Consider the following 12,741-nt stretch of genomic DNA (forward strand, 5'->3'; position numbering starts at 1 on the left):
GCACAATAAATACGATTGTGAACCTGTTTTCCAAATTGCAACATTTTTTCTCATCCAGATAGCTCGAAATTACATCTGACCTTACCACACAGAAAACATATACACATTCTTTTGTAGGAAAATATAAAATACTAGAAAAACAATAATAAATCGTTTTTGTTGTGCAACAGACAGAATCATTTTTCATCCAGGTGGTTATAAAAGTCTTCGAGAAGTGTTGTTAAATGGCATTTGGAAAATCGGATGCTCAGCTCTGTGACTTGAGTGTAGCCTAATAGTAATTGATGAACCACTGTGTGTAATTCAGTATCTAATCAGTTCAGGGCATGTAAAAAAAACATTTCTCTGTTGCATCCACTGGTCTATCCATATGGCCCTAGTACTGAGGTTTATCCAGGCCTCCATCTGTCCAAGAAAGTGATTCACACGCTGAGGAGGCCAGCTAGCATGGCGGCACCGGTCCCTCTGTGAACATGTGTTACAGCGGGTGAGCCTGCCGGTCTGCCTGGGGGCAATTAGGGAGTCGGGCCCTGCGGTCAGAGGCCCCCCTGGGAAGTGCTGATTGATTGGAGTCTCATCTTCCTAACAGGCTGGCACCCTGCCACCGAACCATGGAACAGCAGAGAGGATTGGGAGGGGTACAAAAGGGAGAAAGAGCTCTTATATGACAGAGAGAGACGGGGCACAAGTGTTAGAGGAAAAGAAAGAAAAATGTCTCTGCCCATGTATGTCAGATGATAACGATTATACTGTAGTAATCTTGGACTGCTCTTTAGACTTACCGGGGTAAAAAAAATAATACTGTGACTGTGTGGGAATGAGTGCACAGGTCAACATGAAAGCACTGCAGTGAGAAAGTAGAGATACATATTCTATCAAACTATATTTATTTTCAGTAGATCTTCATTCTTTCCAGAATATGGACATCAACGACTCCAGACAAAATCAAAAAGAAAGGAAACAATGAGATCACTAGGACAGATATAACTAGGACATGTAAGAAACAAAACAGCCATTCAAGAAAATAACCTAAACATTTCCACATTAAAAAAACTAAAACTATCAAACTTCTAGTGCATTTTTGTCCATTATCTAACCTTTGGCTTATTCTTGGTCCACATTTACTGTATGTAGCATCCTAAAGAAGCTGTTAATGTGCAAGGTAATCCTCATTCCCTCTATAATGTGAGGTCCTGGCATTGTCCAATAAGGAGTCTAAACATCACTAACCAACAGCATTAAAAAAAATGAATACCTGGGTTTTTCCCCTCTGTTAGTAGTACAACAATGGGTTTTTAAATGAAAACTCAAAAAATCACATCCTGTTGTTGCTGCTGTAGTCAGTGTGAATGTATGACTTGCTGTCAGCACAACTTTTATACTTTTGTATCATATCAAAATGAAATATCACAAACATATAATAGGTAGTTAGGGGGGGAAACGTGTCTCCTTTATACATAAAAACAAAAGAAATACATATAAAAAAACAAAAGTGAGTCTGAAATTGCACTTTAAGATGAAGGATTTTCTTTCCCTCTTGTTCCACAACAAAGTCAAAAGAATGTACCATATAACTTGTATTTCTGTACATATTCAGTTATTTGAGATGCTGCCTGCAGATGCAAAAATGTCTCACTCAAATCTATTCAGCTCTCCAGCTCATGTGAAACACATATCAAGACAATTAGAGCTTGACTCTGTAACAGATGGGAAAAGACCAATATTGTGTCACTAATGACCATAGCAGCTACAATCCATATTTCTCCTCCTTTGATTGAGAAAGAAAAAAAAACTTTCATGACAAAGTGGTTACAAGGGCCTATTTAGTGCAGCCTGAGACTGTCCCCCCCCCCTGCCTCTTTCAGACAAAGGGGATACACTTGGATCAATTGTGAAGAACAAAGACTAAACTATGTGGGGTGACGCATCACACAGGGCTCTTTCTGCTGCCCTGCACGTACACGCAGCCACCCAACACTGAGCTGCCAACAGGTCTTCTTCTCCAACAGCCACTCAAGCAAAAAGAGAGTTACACTGGTCTCTAGTCTTTCTTTCTTTCTTGTATACTTCCTTCCTTCTTTAAAGCATCTTAGCACAAATCAGAAACTGTGCAGAATTATTTTTGGTATATTTTCAGCCGTGGTCCACTTCAAAGGTGCCAACACATCCCTCACTCTAATAAACTTTCCCACCAAAGAATTATCTATTATACAGCATAATTGGGAGATTCTCTTTTTCCTGTATATTGAAAACCACGACAGTAGGCCCCACTGGTCCTTGGCTGTCATCTTATTCCAGTCATACCAGGTTATCTAAGCTATACACTCAAATATCTAAACTGGGTATCCAGTACAAACCAACTATAATAGGGAGTTAAGCTTAAACATATCTTTTTATAAACCAAAAGATTAGTGAGACCTGCATTTAACAGACAAAGTCAGAGACGCTGCCTTGATTTTTAAAAGCTGCTCTCACATCAAACTGAGACTGGTCTTTCATCCACAAAGTACGCTGAGACTCTGATTAGCTGAACCATAAAAATGCTACAATTGGATTAATTAGTAAAAACACAAACTTGGTGAAAAAATAGGAAAAAGGAAAGAAGCTGAATGTAACAGTTGACAGGAATAACCGCAAAGTAATGAGAACAATAATAATACCCATATTTGGGCGATTTTCAAGATATCTTAATTTCCTGTTTCCGGACAGCTGTCTTCTTAAAATATGAGGCATAAAGAAATATTTTGCCATTGCTTTCATATGTGTTCAAAGTGTTTGTGACCCCTGAAAAGCTGCTGCCTGCCATCACTAGACATGCTGTTCAGGAATATGGGTGGAAGTACGCATTTATCCATCAGGAATTGTGGCTGATACGATGGTTTGTTATAAAAATAAAAAAAGGTTGATCAGGAAAGACATTTTCTTGCTTTCCCGGGTGCAAGAAGACATTTTCTTTTAAAGCACCCAAGGTGATGCTGAACACTTTTACATTAGAGGGAGAACAGACATATGGAAATTGGTGGTGTAAAATTTGCAACTTAACAAGACTATAGAGTTCACTTGTCTGCTTCATATCCTTGAGATGAGAAAAAAAAAAGGAAGTCAAAGAATCCTCGTTTTTCACAGTTCTAAGTCCATTTCCTTTGCTCTGTGGGTATCAGACAAGTCACTGTCATATTTTTCAACATACTGACTGTCCCTGGACCCCAAGACACAATTTCGACATCTTACTTTCGCAATGTCATTCCCATGGACTGGCAGGTTTTTTAGTCACATGGGATGCCAGGTCTTGTCCATGGATTGGAGATGTTCCTTGGCTTTCATTCTCAGAGCGGCGATACTGGAGCTGCGCTGGTTCACGTCCTCCAGAGGATATTTATCAGGGTACGGTGCTGTGCACTGGTAGGGAGGAGGAGCCATACTCTGCATCCCCTGGCCCATGGACGGATGAGGATGAGAGTGAGGATGAGGAGGATGAGGAGTGGAGTTGAGGAAGCTGTGGCTGGGGTAGCTGGGCTGGAGGCCCTGAGCTGGACCCATGAAGCCCGGGATGCTGTGGACCGGCGTGGCGCTAGACAGGGGAGAGGAGAGCCAGGGGTCCAAGGGGAGGGAGTTGGTCATCGCGCCCATGCTGGTATGAACCGGTGGCGGGCGGTTGAAGGAAAGCATCGGCGAGTCGTGGAGCTTCATGGTGCTGGCATCCATTTTTTCCTGCCGACGCCATTTAGCTCTGCGGTTCTGGAACCAGACCTGGAGGACAACAATAAGTTCTCATGAAGTGTGTCTGAATATGCGGGACATAAACCACATTTACCACAAAGATTCAACTGGTATAAAAATGTAAATTTAATGAAACTACATGTGATATGCCATCACTTTGGATGTGTGTTTAATGATGCTCCTTCAAGTATGTGTTGACCCAATCATTAATTGTAAATGCAATTGAAAATATTTGGAAACATAATAAAGTATTTTAAGCTCCACACTCACAGAAATACTGTTCAAACTAAAGTTATTTAAATCTAGCTGCAAAAAACACAAAGTGTAGTTAAATACCCACAAGGTCTACCCTTTTTTTTCTCTAAAGAAGCCACCGTACAGTTTAAAAAGTGCACCTTCTTGTCCTCACAAGCGATGTTGTCATTGTGTGTTGCAACACTTGGAAATACACACAAACTGCTTGCATAACTTGTGCAATCTCCTCACCTGAATACCTAAAAGCCAATGGCCACAGGCCAAAAGCTTGGCGGGCTTTCTGTAAGTCTTTAGGTACCTGTCAGCTCTTGGCATGTCGGCTTATTCTACTGCCGTGATGTACAGTACAAAGGAGTAGAATAGAACAACAAAAACAAACCTGAATACTTATTCATGTCAACAGACAAAAATATCTTTGGCTTTATTAATGAGAGAAGTACACATTTCAGACATCAAAGGATCTCTGTGATGTTGTGGTTCCTCCTACCTGAACTCGGACTTCTGGGAGGTTCACCTTCATGGCGAGCTCCTCCCGGCTGTACACGTCCGGGTAGTGGGACTTCTCAAAGGCACGCTCCAGCTCGTGCAGCTGGTAGGTGGTGAAGGTGGTGCGGTTGCGCCTGTGCTTCTTCTTGGGCTGCTCGTCCTTGCATGGCTCTGGAGACTTGCCTTCATCGCTCTCTACGCTCTTCCTCAGTTCACTCAGCTCCTCATCACACTTGTTTGTGAAAAAGTCGGTATCTGTTGAGCACAACGAGAAAAACGAATCAGGAGTTTTGAAAATTGCGATTATCAAGGCAATGTTTTAGAAATATGAACAAAACTTTTGAGGAAAAACAAAAGCAGAGTGGTGAGTGGAAATGAAGAATGTAGTGCCCACTTTCCAGTAGAGCAGACATTAGTTTGACACTTGCAACAATAGGCTACTGTAGGTCAGTGAAGCAAGCAATCCCTTGAACTTCAATGAAGCTCAAAAACATTCCTAATCGGATTTAGAAAAGTTGTGTCCAGTGTTGATATTCTCAAACAGTAAACCATCTTCAAAACTTTTGTGGTCACAAAAAAAACATTCACGTCCTGTCAACATTTGTGAGCACCAGCCACTGAAAAGCTACCGTTTACTGACAATACAGAGGTTTAAGTGCAACTGTCTCTCCAAACAATTTCCCTTAGTCTTCCTCTCAATTGTTCTTTCGCTCCCTCATTCCTAATCTTCCATTATATTTTTTTATATCACTTTCAGCTCCAGGGAAATACAGAAAAAAATGACACAGAGGAGAATTAAATCTTTAACCGTATTAGTCTGACCAGCAAGTAATTGAATTAAACAAAGTACAAAGATGATGATCCGGCAATAAGATCAGTCTTTTGTGAAGCTGTACTCTGAATCATGTACCATACATCATTCAGGTTGTGTACAGAGCAGTAGGTTGAATTATCTTTTAATTACTTTCTTGGTAGATGTATGAGTATTCGCAATGCAATTTTGGCATCTGACCAGAGAGAGATAATTGTTAATATTAGTGGATTGATTTGCTCAGAAAAAAGCTAGTTTTTCTGGGGGGGGGGGCCATATATATTATCACCTTTTAAGTTGACACAGTGAACTTTTCAGCAAACTGTTGCATAGTCACACAACCAGCCGATACGGAGCAACATTATCATTCATTTGGAGTCATGTTTCACATGTCCACCTGGCAAATGTAAGTCCAATATTCACTCTCTTTTTGCTCCGATTTTGGTCTCTACCAACTTCAGAGGGAAGTATTTGGCTCTTAAGCTGCTTTTTGCTCCATTATGTTCACCAGCTATCACTAACTCTGTCTGTCTGCCATTTGGTGATGAGCAGGTAGTGTACAGTTGAGCCCTTTCACTGAAACTGTTGCCTGCTGTGGCTGACAACAATGCTATGAGAGCGCTGAGAGCGAACCAAAGAAGCAGATTCACGGAATTTGATTTACACTTTTTAAATGTAAAAATAAGTATTTCATAAGTTAATGAACTTTATCGATTTAAATATTCATTTTCCTGATTATAGTAATTCAGTTTGTTTTTGAGGTTTTCTCAGTATCATTGTTCAATACATGTAGACATTTTTTCCAAAACGTCACTGTCCTCCTGTCACTGTTGCAGTACAACAACCGACAGTATCCAAATTTAAATATGAGCATGTCTCTGTGACTGAGATGTGTGTGTGGAGATAGAGGAGGGGAGGGGTGGAGGCGGGGGTCATTGTGGTCTTTCAACTGGCAAACAGGAGCTGAGGCGAAGGCAAAGCAGGATCTTTAGGGGTTCATTTATCCACCTCTCATTAAGCAGCTATGACAAAGGCCAGGCTCTGACAAAGGCAGAGGTCAGGTCTGGTTCAGTGACCAGCTCTTGGCCTGTCAGCCCATCACAGCCACTGGTCTGAAGGCTGCCCACTGTTTATCAGCCAGCAGAACATCTCAGCTCCGAGAGGAGGGGGCTGACTGACACCAAACAAAAAAAATGACTCATTCAGGGGGAAACGGGCTGACTTCACAGGATAGTTACATACAAAAGAGTGATGTCATTGATGTGGATGTATGTTAATCAAGAAAAACAAATGTCTGCCTGGATTCAGTGACTGAATTTGAATCGCTTCCTCTTTTTTATAGGGTTTCTGACACAAAATCACCAACCACCTGCCAGATACTGCATGTGAAAATAGCTTTAGATTAAACATGATGAATTTGATTCTGAGACAAAACGATAACGACAACACCCGAATGAACTACTGTACAATCTAATCCGCAAAGAAGAGAAGATTAGGGGAATTCCACAAGGGGATGGGATTGGGCTTGGGGACATAAACCCCCTACACCATCTTGTCCTGCGATTTATCTCCCAATCTCAGCCCGCACAGTTCATGCAACGCACTCCACATGGTAACAGTGTGTAACACAGTGATTCTGAATCTGCATGTCACTGGTTGTAAATGGATGCAACACATCGGATCCAATGGTACCTTACCCATATTTAAATAGGTCAGATTTTTAATCATCAGTTGCCTGTCTGTCAAACATAGGATATTATCCCAAAATGATGTTCCATTGTTTGGTTCATTTTTTTATTTCTTTTAAATTTTTATTATTGCAGTTATTAAACATATAGGCCTACAGTGCAGATTTGTCAACATTCAAACATCAGAGCATATTTAATAAAATAACTGTTTTGTGGTGATACCTCCTTTTAAGCGTCTGTATTGTGTCAGAAACTGTTTGTTAAGCTAAAAGTTTTAGTCTTCTGTCTTTTTCGTGCATGCTCTGCGTGTAATATATGCTGTTTGATATGCTTCCTTGCATCTAATATGGAACACTTCAATGTTAACGGTATAAACTCAAATTCAGGCTTTGAAGTTTTTCATTCGATCAGAAGTTGATCCTGGCTCTTTTATAACCCTGAAAGACTGAATCTGTGTTTGTGGCCAGAAAACTTTGGAGTCAGCGGTCAAGTTAGATTTATTATGTTTGCTCACAGGCATCAATATCCTAACTTCAGTGCAGCCAAATCAATTCAAATCCAATTCAAATCTCTGAAACACTGAACCCAGAGCTCATACTTATCCAGCCTTCCAAGACCAGAGGTCCTGCTGTTCAATCAATATCCTTGACCATCTCATATGTTTTGAGACTAAAGATCAGATGATTCATAAACTTTATCTTCAATAACGAACTCTGAAGAAACGTCTGCACTGAAGGAACTCAACCTAAAGGTGATGTAAAACTAAATGCTCTTAAAGGAGATTTTAGTGTATAAACTTTGACAGGACGGAGACCTTCAGCAGCAGCTTGACTCACCGTGGTACTGCTGCTCTGTGCTGCCATTTCTCAGAGAGGAAAGGTGCCCGCTGTAGGTCGGGTGTGATGAGGGTTCCTGCTGACTCCCAGGCTCTGCCAGGCCATCTACGTCCACTTTGTGGGGTCGCAGGGCCCCAGCAGGGCTGAGCAGGGGGTCCTGGTCTTTGCTGAAACCCAGAATGACATCGATGCTGTGGACGCGACCCCCCACAGCGACGCCCCCACCTTTCCCCATCTCGTGGAAGTTGCTGGGTGAGAGGCAGCTGTCGTCCACCATGCTCATGGTGTCCAGTGATAAATGCATTCGAGCGTCTGGGCACTAAAATCAGTAGAAAGGGGTTTAAGTGAAGGACTAAAGGTAGAGTAGTGGGACAGAGATCACCTGGTGACATAAGATGACCTTCTGTCCCTACATCTAAACCCGCTTAACCTCTGAGGACACCGGAGCTCAAGTATCTATCCTTTAGAGTGACAGTACTCACGAGAGCGCTCATGGACACTAATGACACAAGTTACTCCTCAATCCGTACTTTTTTTTATGAACGATCAGCACTAATGGCCATACAGTGTCTATTATGAATGTGAGTTGCAAGATTTCTACAAAACTTTTCTCATTAAAAAACACATCCATAACTGTTTATGTAAATCAAAGCTCCTAGTGGTTTAAAAAAACCTCATTATACCAATGACACATATCTTGCCACTTTACTGATAACATTGCCTCCCAGTACTTTGTAAACTCACTACAGACATTTGTCTTATTTATGTCAATATCATGTTTGGTAAGTATAGATTGTAACTGTAGCAAGGATCCAGATCTTTAAAGAGCAAGAAACCATTAATCACACGTGTGATATCTGTAATATGGACTGTTTCACTACAGCAATTCATTTACGGGTTATAAGGTTTGGGTAAAATAATGCATGTTGCTAAACAAACAAATGAAGTACATTTTTGGGAAAAAATATAAAAAAAATAAGGAAGATGAAAAAGAGCCTTTTGGCCAAATCTGGGACATCCAGGACAGCACGTTGATGTTACTTATTATACAGTAAGTAAGTCAAGTAAAGTGAATTGACTGGATTGCAATAAAGAGTATTGTGTGCAATATTGATTCTGCATTCGTCTATTATTTGAGTTCTGCTGTGCAATAGAAATAAATCTATACATCATCGGACATGTGAAAATGGCAGATTTTAGGTGCTCACTCATAGAAGATGTGGAGTTTTCGTGAAAAAGACTTTAGTGTCAACAGCACCAGCGTGTGTCTGTTCAGTGCATCCTGAGATTCACCTACTGAGCACACCCCTATCTCACACATCTCCAGTTGCATGACAAGTAACACAGTTAAGGTTAGTGCCACTAAAAGGTACGACAGCCATAAAACAAGACAGTGATGTAGAGCTTACCTTTTGGAAGTAATTACGCTGAACTGTTAAAGTTGCTGAAGCCAGTGCTCCACCTGTTCCTCTCAGCAGCTCCCCCTCCAACTTCACTCTTCCCAGATCCGCAATGTGCAGCGCTCGCAATCACTCAGCCGGCTGTTCCTACCTTGCATCTCTCTGAATAATTTCTCTATGTAGCAAACAGTCCCGACAGAAGCCCCCCAGTGCAGAAAGCATTCAACAACTGAGTTCAGACGTCATGCACTCCGGCTTGGAGAGGAGAGTGGAAGAGGAGAAACACAGAGAGGGAGAGGTGGACAAAGCTGAGGGGGGCGTATGAGGTTAAATGTGGGGATTAAGAGAAGGTTAATAATTGGAATCCTTCCCCTGTAAGAGTGATTGGCAGCTGGTTTCTGCAGAAGTAATTGTTTTAAATGTCATTTCCATTCACCCCCACAGCAGGAGGCCCGGGCTAATGAAGCCTGGACAAGACTTTCTTTCATAAATGTATTGTTTTAAAGACAAAACGCCCACTGACATTTTTCACTAAGCACACCCAGCCCCTCCCCCCCCCCCCCCATTATGTGGATCTACATTAAAAAGGGAAACTTTCAAATGATATCACATGATGTTAAAACTACTATCAACATAAAGACTATCTTGACCTATTAATTCACAATAGAACATCTTTTCTCAAAGAGGTGTGAGTGATAAATAATTGCATTAATACCCCACTGTGAATGAAACTGTAAATGACATTACAAAGTAAGATTGTCTTAAACTTTCCCAAAATATTTAAGTATCTGTGACTTTCCTACATGTGATCTGTTTTAGTTCAAGCTGACATTCTGGTACAAGACCAAATTAATTCATTTGAAATTTAACTTTATTAACAAAAAAAATAAGTAGGGTCCAGATACAGCAACTTATTTTTTGCAATATTTCAAAAATATTTTAAGATAATTAAGAAACTAATCAAAAAACACTTCAGAATTTAAAAACCTTAACACAACATCAATACTCTTGAGTTTTATAGTCATTAGCTATTATAAATAAACATCATGCAGGTAAATTGGAACGATATTTACTCGCGGACAGGAAACTATGTAATAAATGCTGCTTACTTCTAATTACAATACTTAGAATAAATCAAAACAATTAGGGATTTGTTAGGGAAACATTGCGGTAACACTGTTTGAATGTCATTTAAACTTAGGCTGTAGGGAACACTTCAAACTTAGAAAAGAAGAGCAAATAGGAACCAAACAACTGAATAAATATATTAAATTAGTAAAACAAAATTAAAGTGTTTGTGTTCTGGGAGGAACCTCCATTATTCTCAGATGACAGTGTTGGACCAGTTTACTGACCTGGTAGAGGAAAAGGGTGATGCAACAGTAAATCGGACACATTCAGTGCAGCAGCTGAGCAGGACACATTAAAACTCCTCTTGTGGAGGTGCAGTATTTCTTTGAGGCCTTCGATGGAAGGCTTTTTAACAAGTCATTTTTAAAGCTGTTGTGAACTGCTTTAGGTGACAATAAACTCCTTCAGGTTGTGATGCTGATGTTGACCGGACACAAAAGGTCTGCTGCTGCTTCTGTATCATCTCATACTCAGATGATGTGTCTTTGTTGAAGCAGCTCAAACGTGTCTGCTAGCAGCTTTAAAGCGCTAGACTTGAACTCGGCTTAATGTCACAGGAATCCACCGCAACTCTAAAGACGGCAAAGAGATTACCTGTGACCTAAAACATATCTAAAGGGAAGTTGGAAAGCATATTTAACAGCTGAGTCAGTTGACTCTTTTAGAGTGTGCACATGACAAAATATGCAAAACAAAGTCTGCTGTGAGAAAAAAAGGAAGATAATAAAAAAAATAAAAAAAAGGTTTTCATGGGGAAAGTAGATATTTGAAACACTAATGCTCAGAAACAAAATGTAAAGTTGGTTCTTTGGATCAGGCATTTGAATCAAACTTACATGAATGTACATAAATGATTTGGGATCCTCATTAGCCAGGGTTCCATCCAAATGTATCACCAATTTTAACAAAATGGATTTCAGTGGTTATAAAGTGAAACAAAATGGCAATTTGGGCAAGATCGTTCAGGCAAGAAAGAAAGATAATTTGAACAACAAATAACATCATAATAAAACATTATTCAAGTGACAACATTGGAGTGGAATGACAGACGGTGGGGGTTGTAAAACCCAGACTTAATTTAGGTTAAACTACTTTTATTACCAGCAATTTATAATCAAATAACCAAAATATAGAAAGAAATAAACATCATGAATAATTATCTAAATCTAAGCCATCCAAACCAGAGAGTACCATAATGACATCATTTTGCCAGTCTCATTGGAGTCCCTAGTCCGTTTGCAAAAAGACTCTCACCGCTAGCAAGCTGACGGAGTAATGATAGTCTAAGGTGCTTGTTTATCCCCTCATGATTTTGTTAATACATTTTTTGTCCTTCCGCTGTTTCTCTGTTATCCTTATTGGACATAAATTGGTTAAGAAGCAGCAGTGCAGTTATCAAGCTGCTTAGTTTTATCAGATGACAATCTAAGTCCCCCTGATCCTATTAGAGGTAAAAGCAGCTAACGTGTAAATGAAGTGTCAGCTTACTGAGGGAAGTGGAGAGAGGGTGGAGGGAGGCAGAAAGAGGGAGAGAAACGGTGATGGTGGTGGTGTGACGAGGAAGGTAGCAGTCATGTGATTCACTGGTTCTCTGTCATACAGAAGCACACAGGCAGAAGCAGAGACCACTCTGCTGTGATTGGCTGTTGAGAATTCCATATGTTGAGATTGGTTCCATGGTAATGTCAAATCAAGGAGTAAGGTAAATGTAATTTTTCAATGTTAAAATTGATTTATATAATAGTACAGTTGAGTTAGTTTAAAGTGACCAAAAAACTAATTAACAAAATGATAAAAGCTGCAATCATAATGAAGACAGAACCGTATTATTGAGAATCGAAGTCATGTCTCAAGAATACAATGTAATGTTAATATCACAAAATTATGGAAAATGCTATATTTAGGGAGAAAAAGGTCATATTTTGAGAAATTGTTTCAAGATAAAGGTTGAAATAATGGGACAAAATGAGGGATATAGAGGATTTATTAGGATCCATTGAAGTCTCACCATGAAGGAAATACTTAGTTTGAGTAGGAGCGCTGGGCTTTGAAGCTAATTTGACATAGCATCTACATTAACCCAAAAGACTTCTCCCCATTGACTTACATTGGGAAAGAGACGTCTGTAAACTTCTTTCTCTTGAAGTAAACGATCTTGCATTCCCATCGTGACTTTCTAGTCTTCCGACCACTCAAAGAGGTGTCTGTGAATGTCAACGTGAATGTGTGTGTGAAAGTCAACATTCAAGTAAAATTCAGCGAGCTCCAGTTAAAGAGAATTTCCTCATTGCAAAGGTCCGGAACATCACAGTAATGTCTAATTTGTGCTGCGATCTAGTGCAATGTGTAGCCAACATTTGTATTAACGTCTGTATGTAGACAACAACCGAGTGTCAAATCAAATAAAGAAAGTT

General features: G+C 40.1%; 1 protein-coding gene across 2 annotated transcripts; it reads right to left on the reverse strand.

Annotated features, from left to right (window-relative positions):
* Nucleotides 1–333: 333 nt before the first annotated feature.
* rx1 (retinal homeobox gene 1) lies at nucleotides 334–9,714 on the reverse strand. Of its 2 annotated transcripts, XM_076087939.1 has the most exons (4): nucleotides 9,005–9,714; nucleotides 7,797–8,115; nucleotides 4,463–4,716; nucleotides 334–3,750 (listed from the first exon to the last, which is right to left on the reverse strand). In XM_076087939.1, exons 2-4 carry the CDS (start codon nucleotides 8,098–8,100, stop codon nucleotides 3,271–3,273), a joined length of 1,038 nt encoding a protein of 345 aa, XP_075944054.1. In that variant the 5' UTR covers nucleotides 8,101–8,115; nucleotides 9,005–9,714; the 3' UTR covers nucleotides 334–3,270. The 2 variants fall into 2 exon arrangements, with proteins under 2 accessions (XP_075944054.1, XP_075944053.1); XM_076087938.1 differs by lacking the exon at nucleotides 9,005–9,714 and having other exon boundaries at nucleotides 7,797–8,463.
* Nucleotides 9,715–12,741: the final 3,027 nt, after the last annotated feature.

The sequence above is a fragment of the Anarhichas minor genome, unplaced genomic scaffold (assembly GCF_050575085.1).
Source record: "Anarhichas minor isolate MPS153535 unplaced genomic scaffold, ASM5057508v1 ptg000010l, whole genome shotgun sequence".
Taxonomy (NCBI): Eukaryota; Metazoa; Chordata; class Actinopteri; order Perciformes; family Anarhichadidae; genus Anarhichas; species Anarhichas minor.

Excerpts from the sequence above, each read along its gene's own strand:
- rx1 (XM_076087939.1), bottom strand. The coding sequence starts at position 8,100 with ATGCATTTATCACTGGACACCATGAGCATGGTGGACGACAGCTGCCTC. Across the intron at positions 4,717-7,796 it reads CACAGAGCAGCAGTACCACG|ATACCGACTTTTTCACAAAC; the intron begins GTGAGTCAAGCT and ends TGTGCTCAACAG. Across the intron at positions 3,751-4,462 it reads TCCCAGAAGTCCGAGTTCAG|GTCTGGTTCCAGAACCGCAG; the intron begins GTAGGAGGAACC and ends GTTGTCCTCCAG.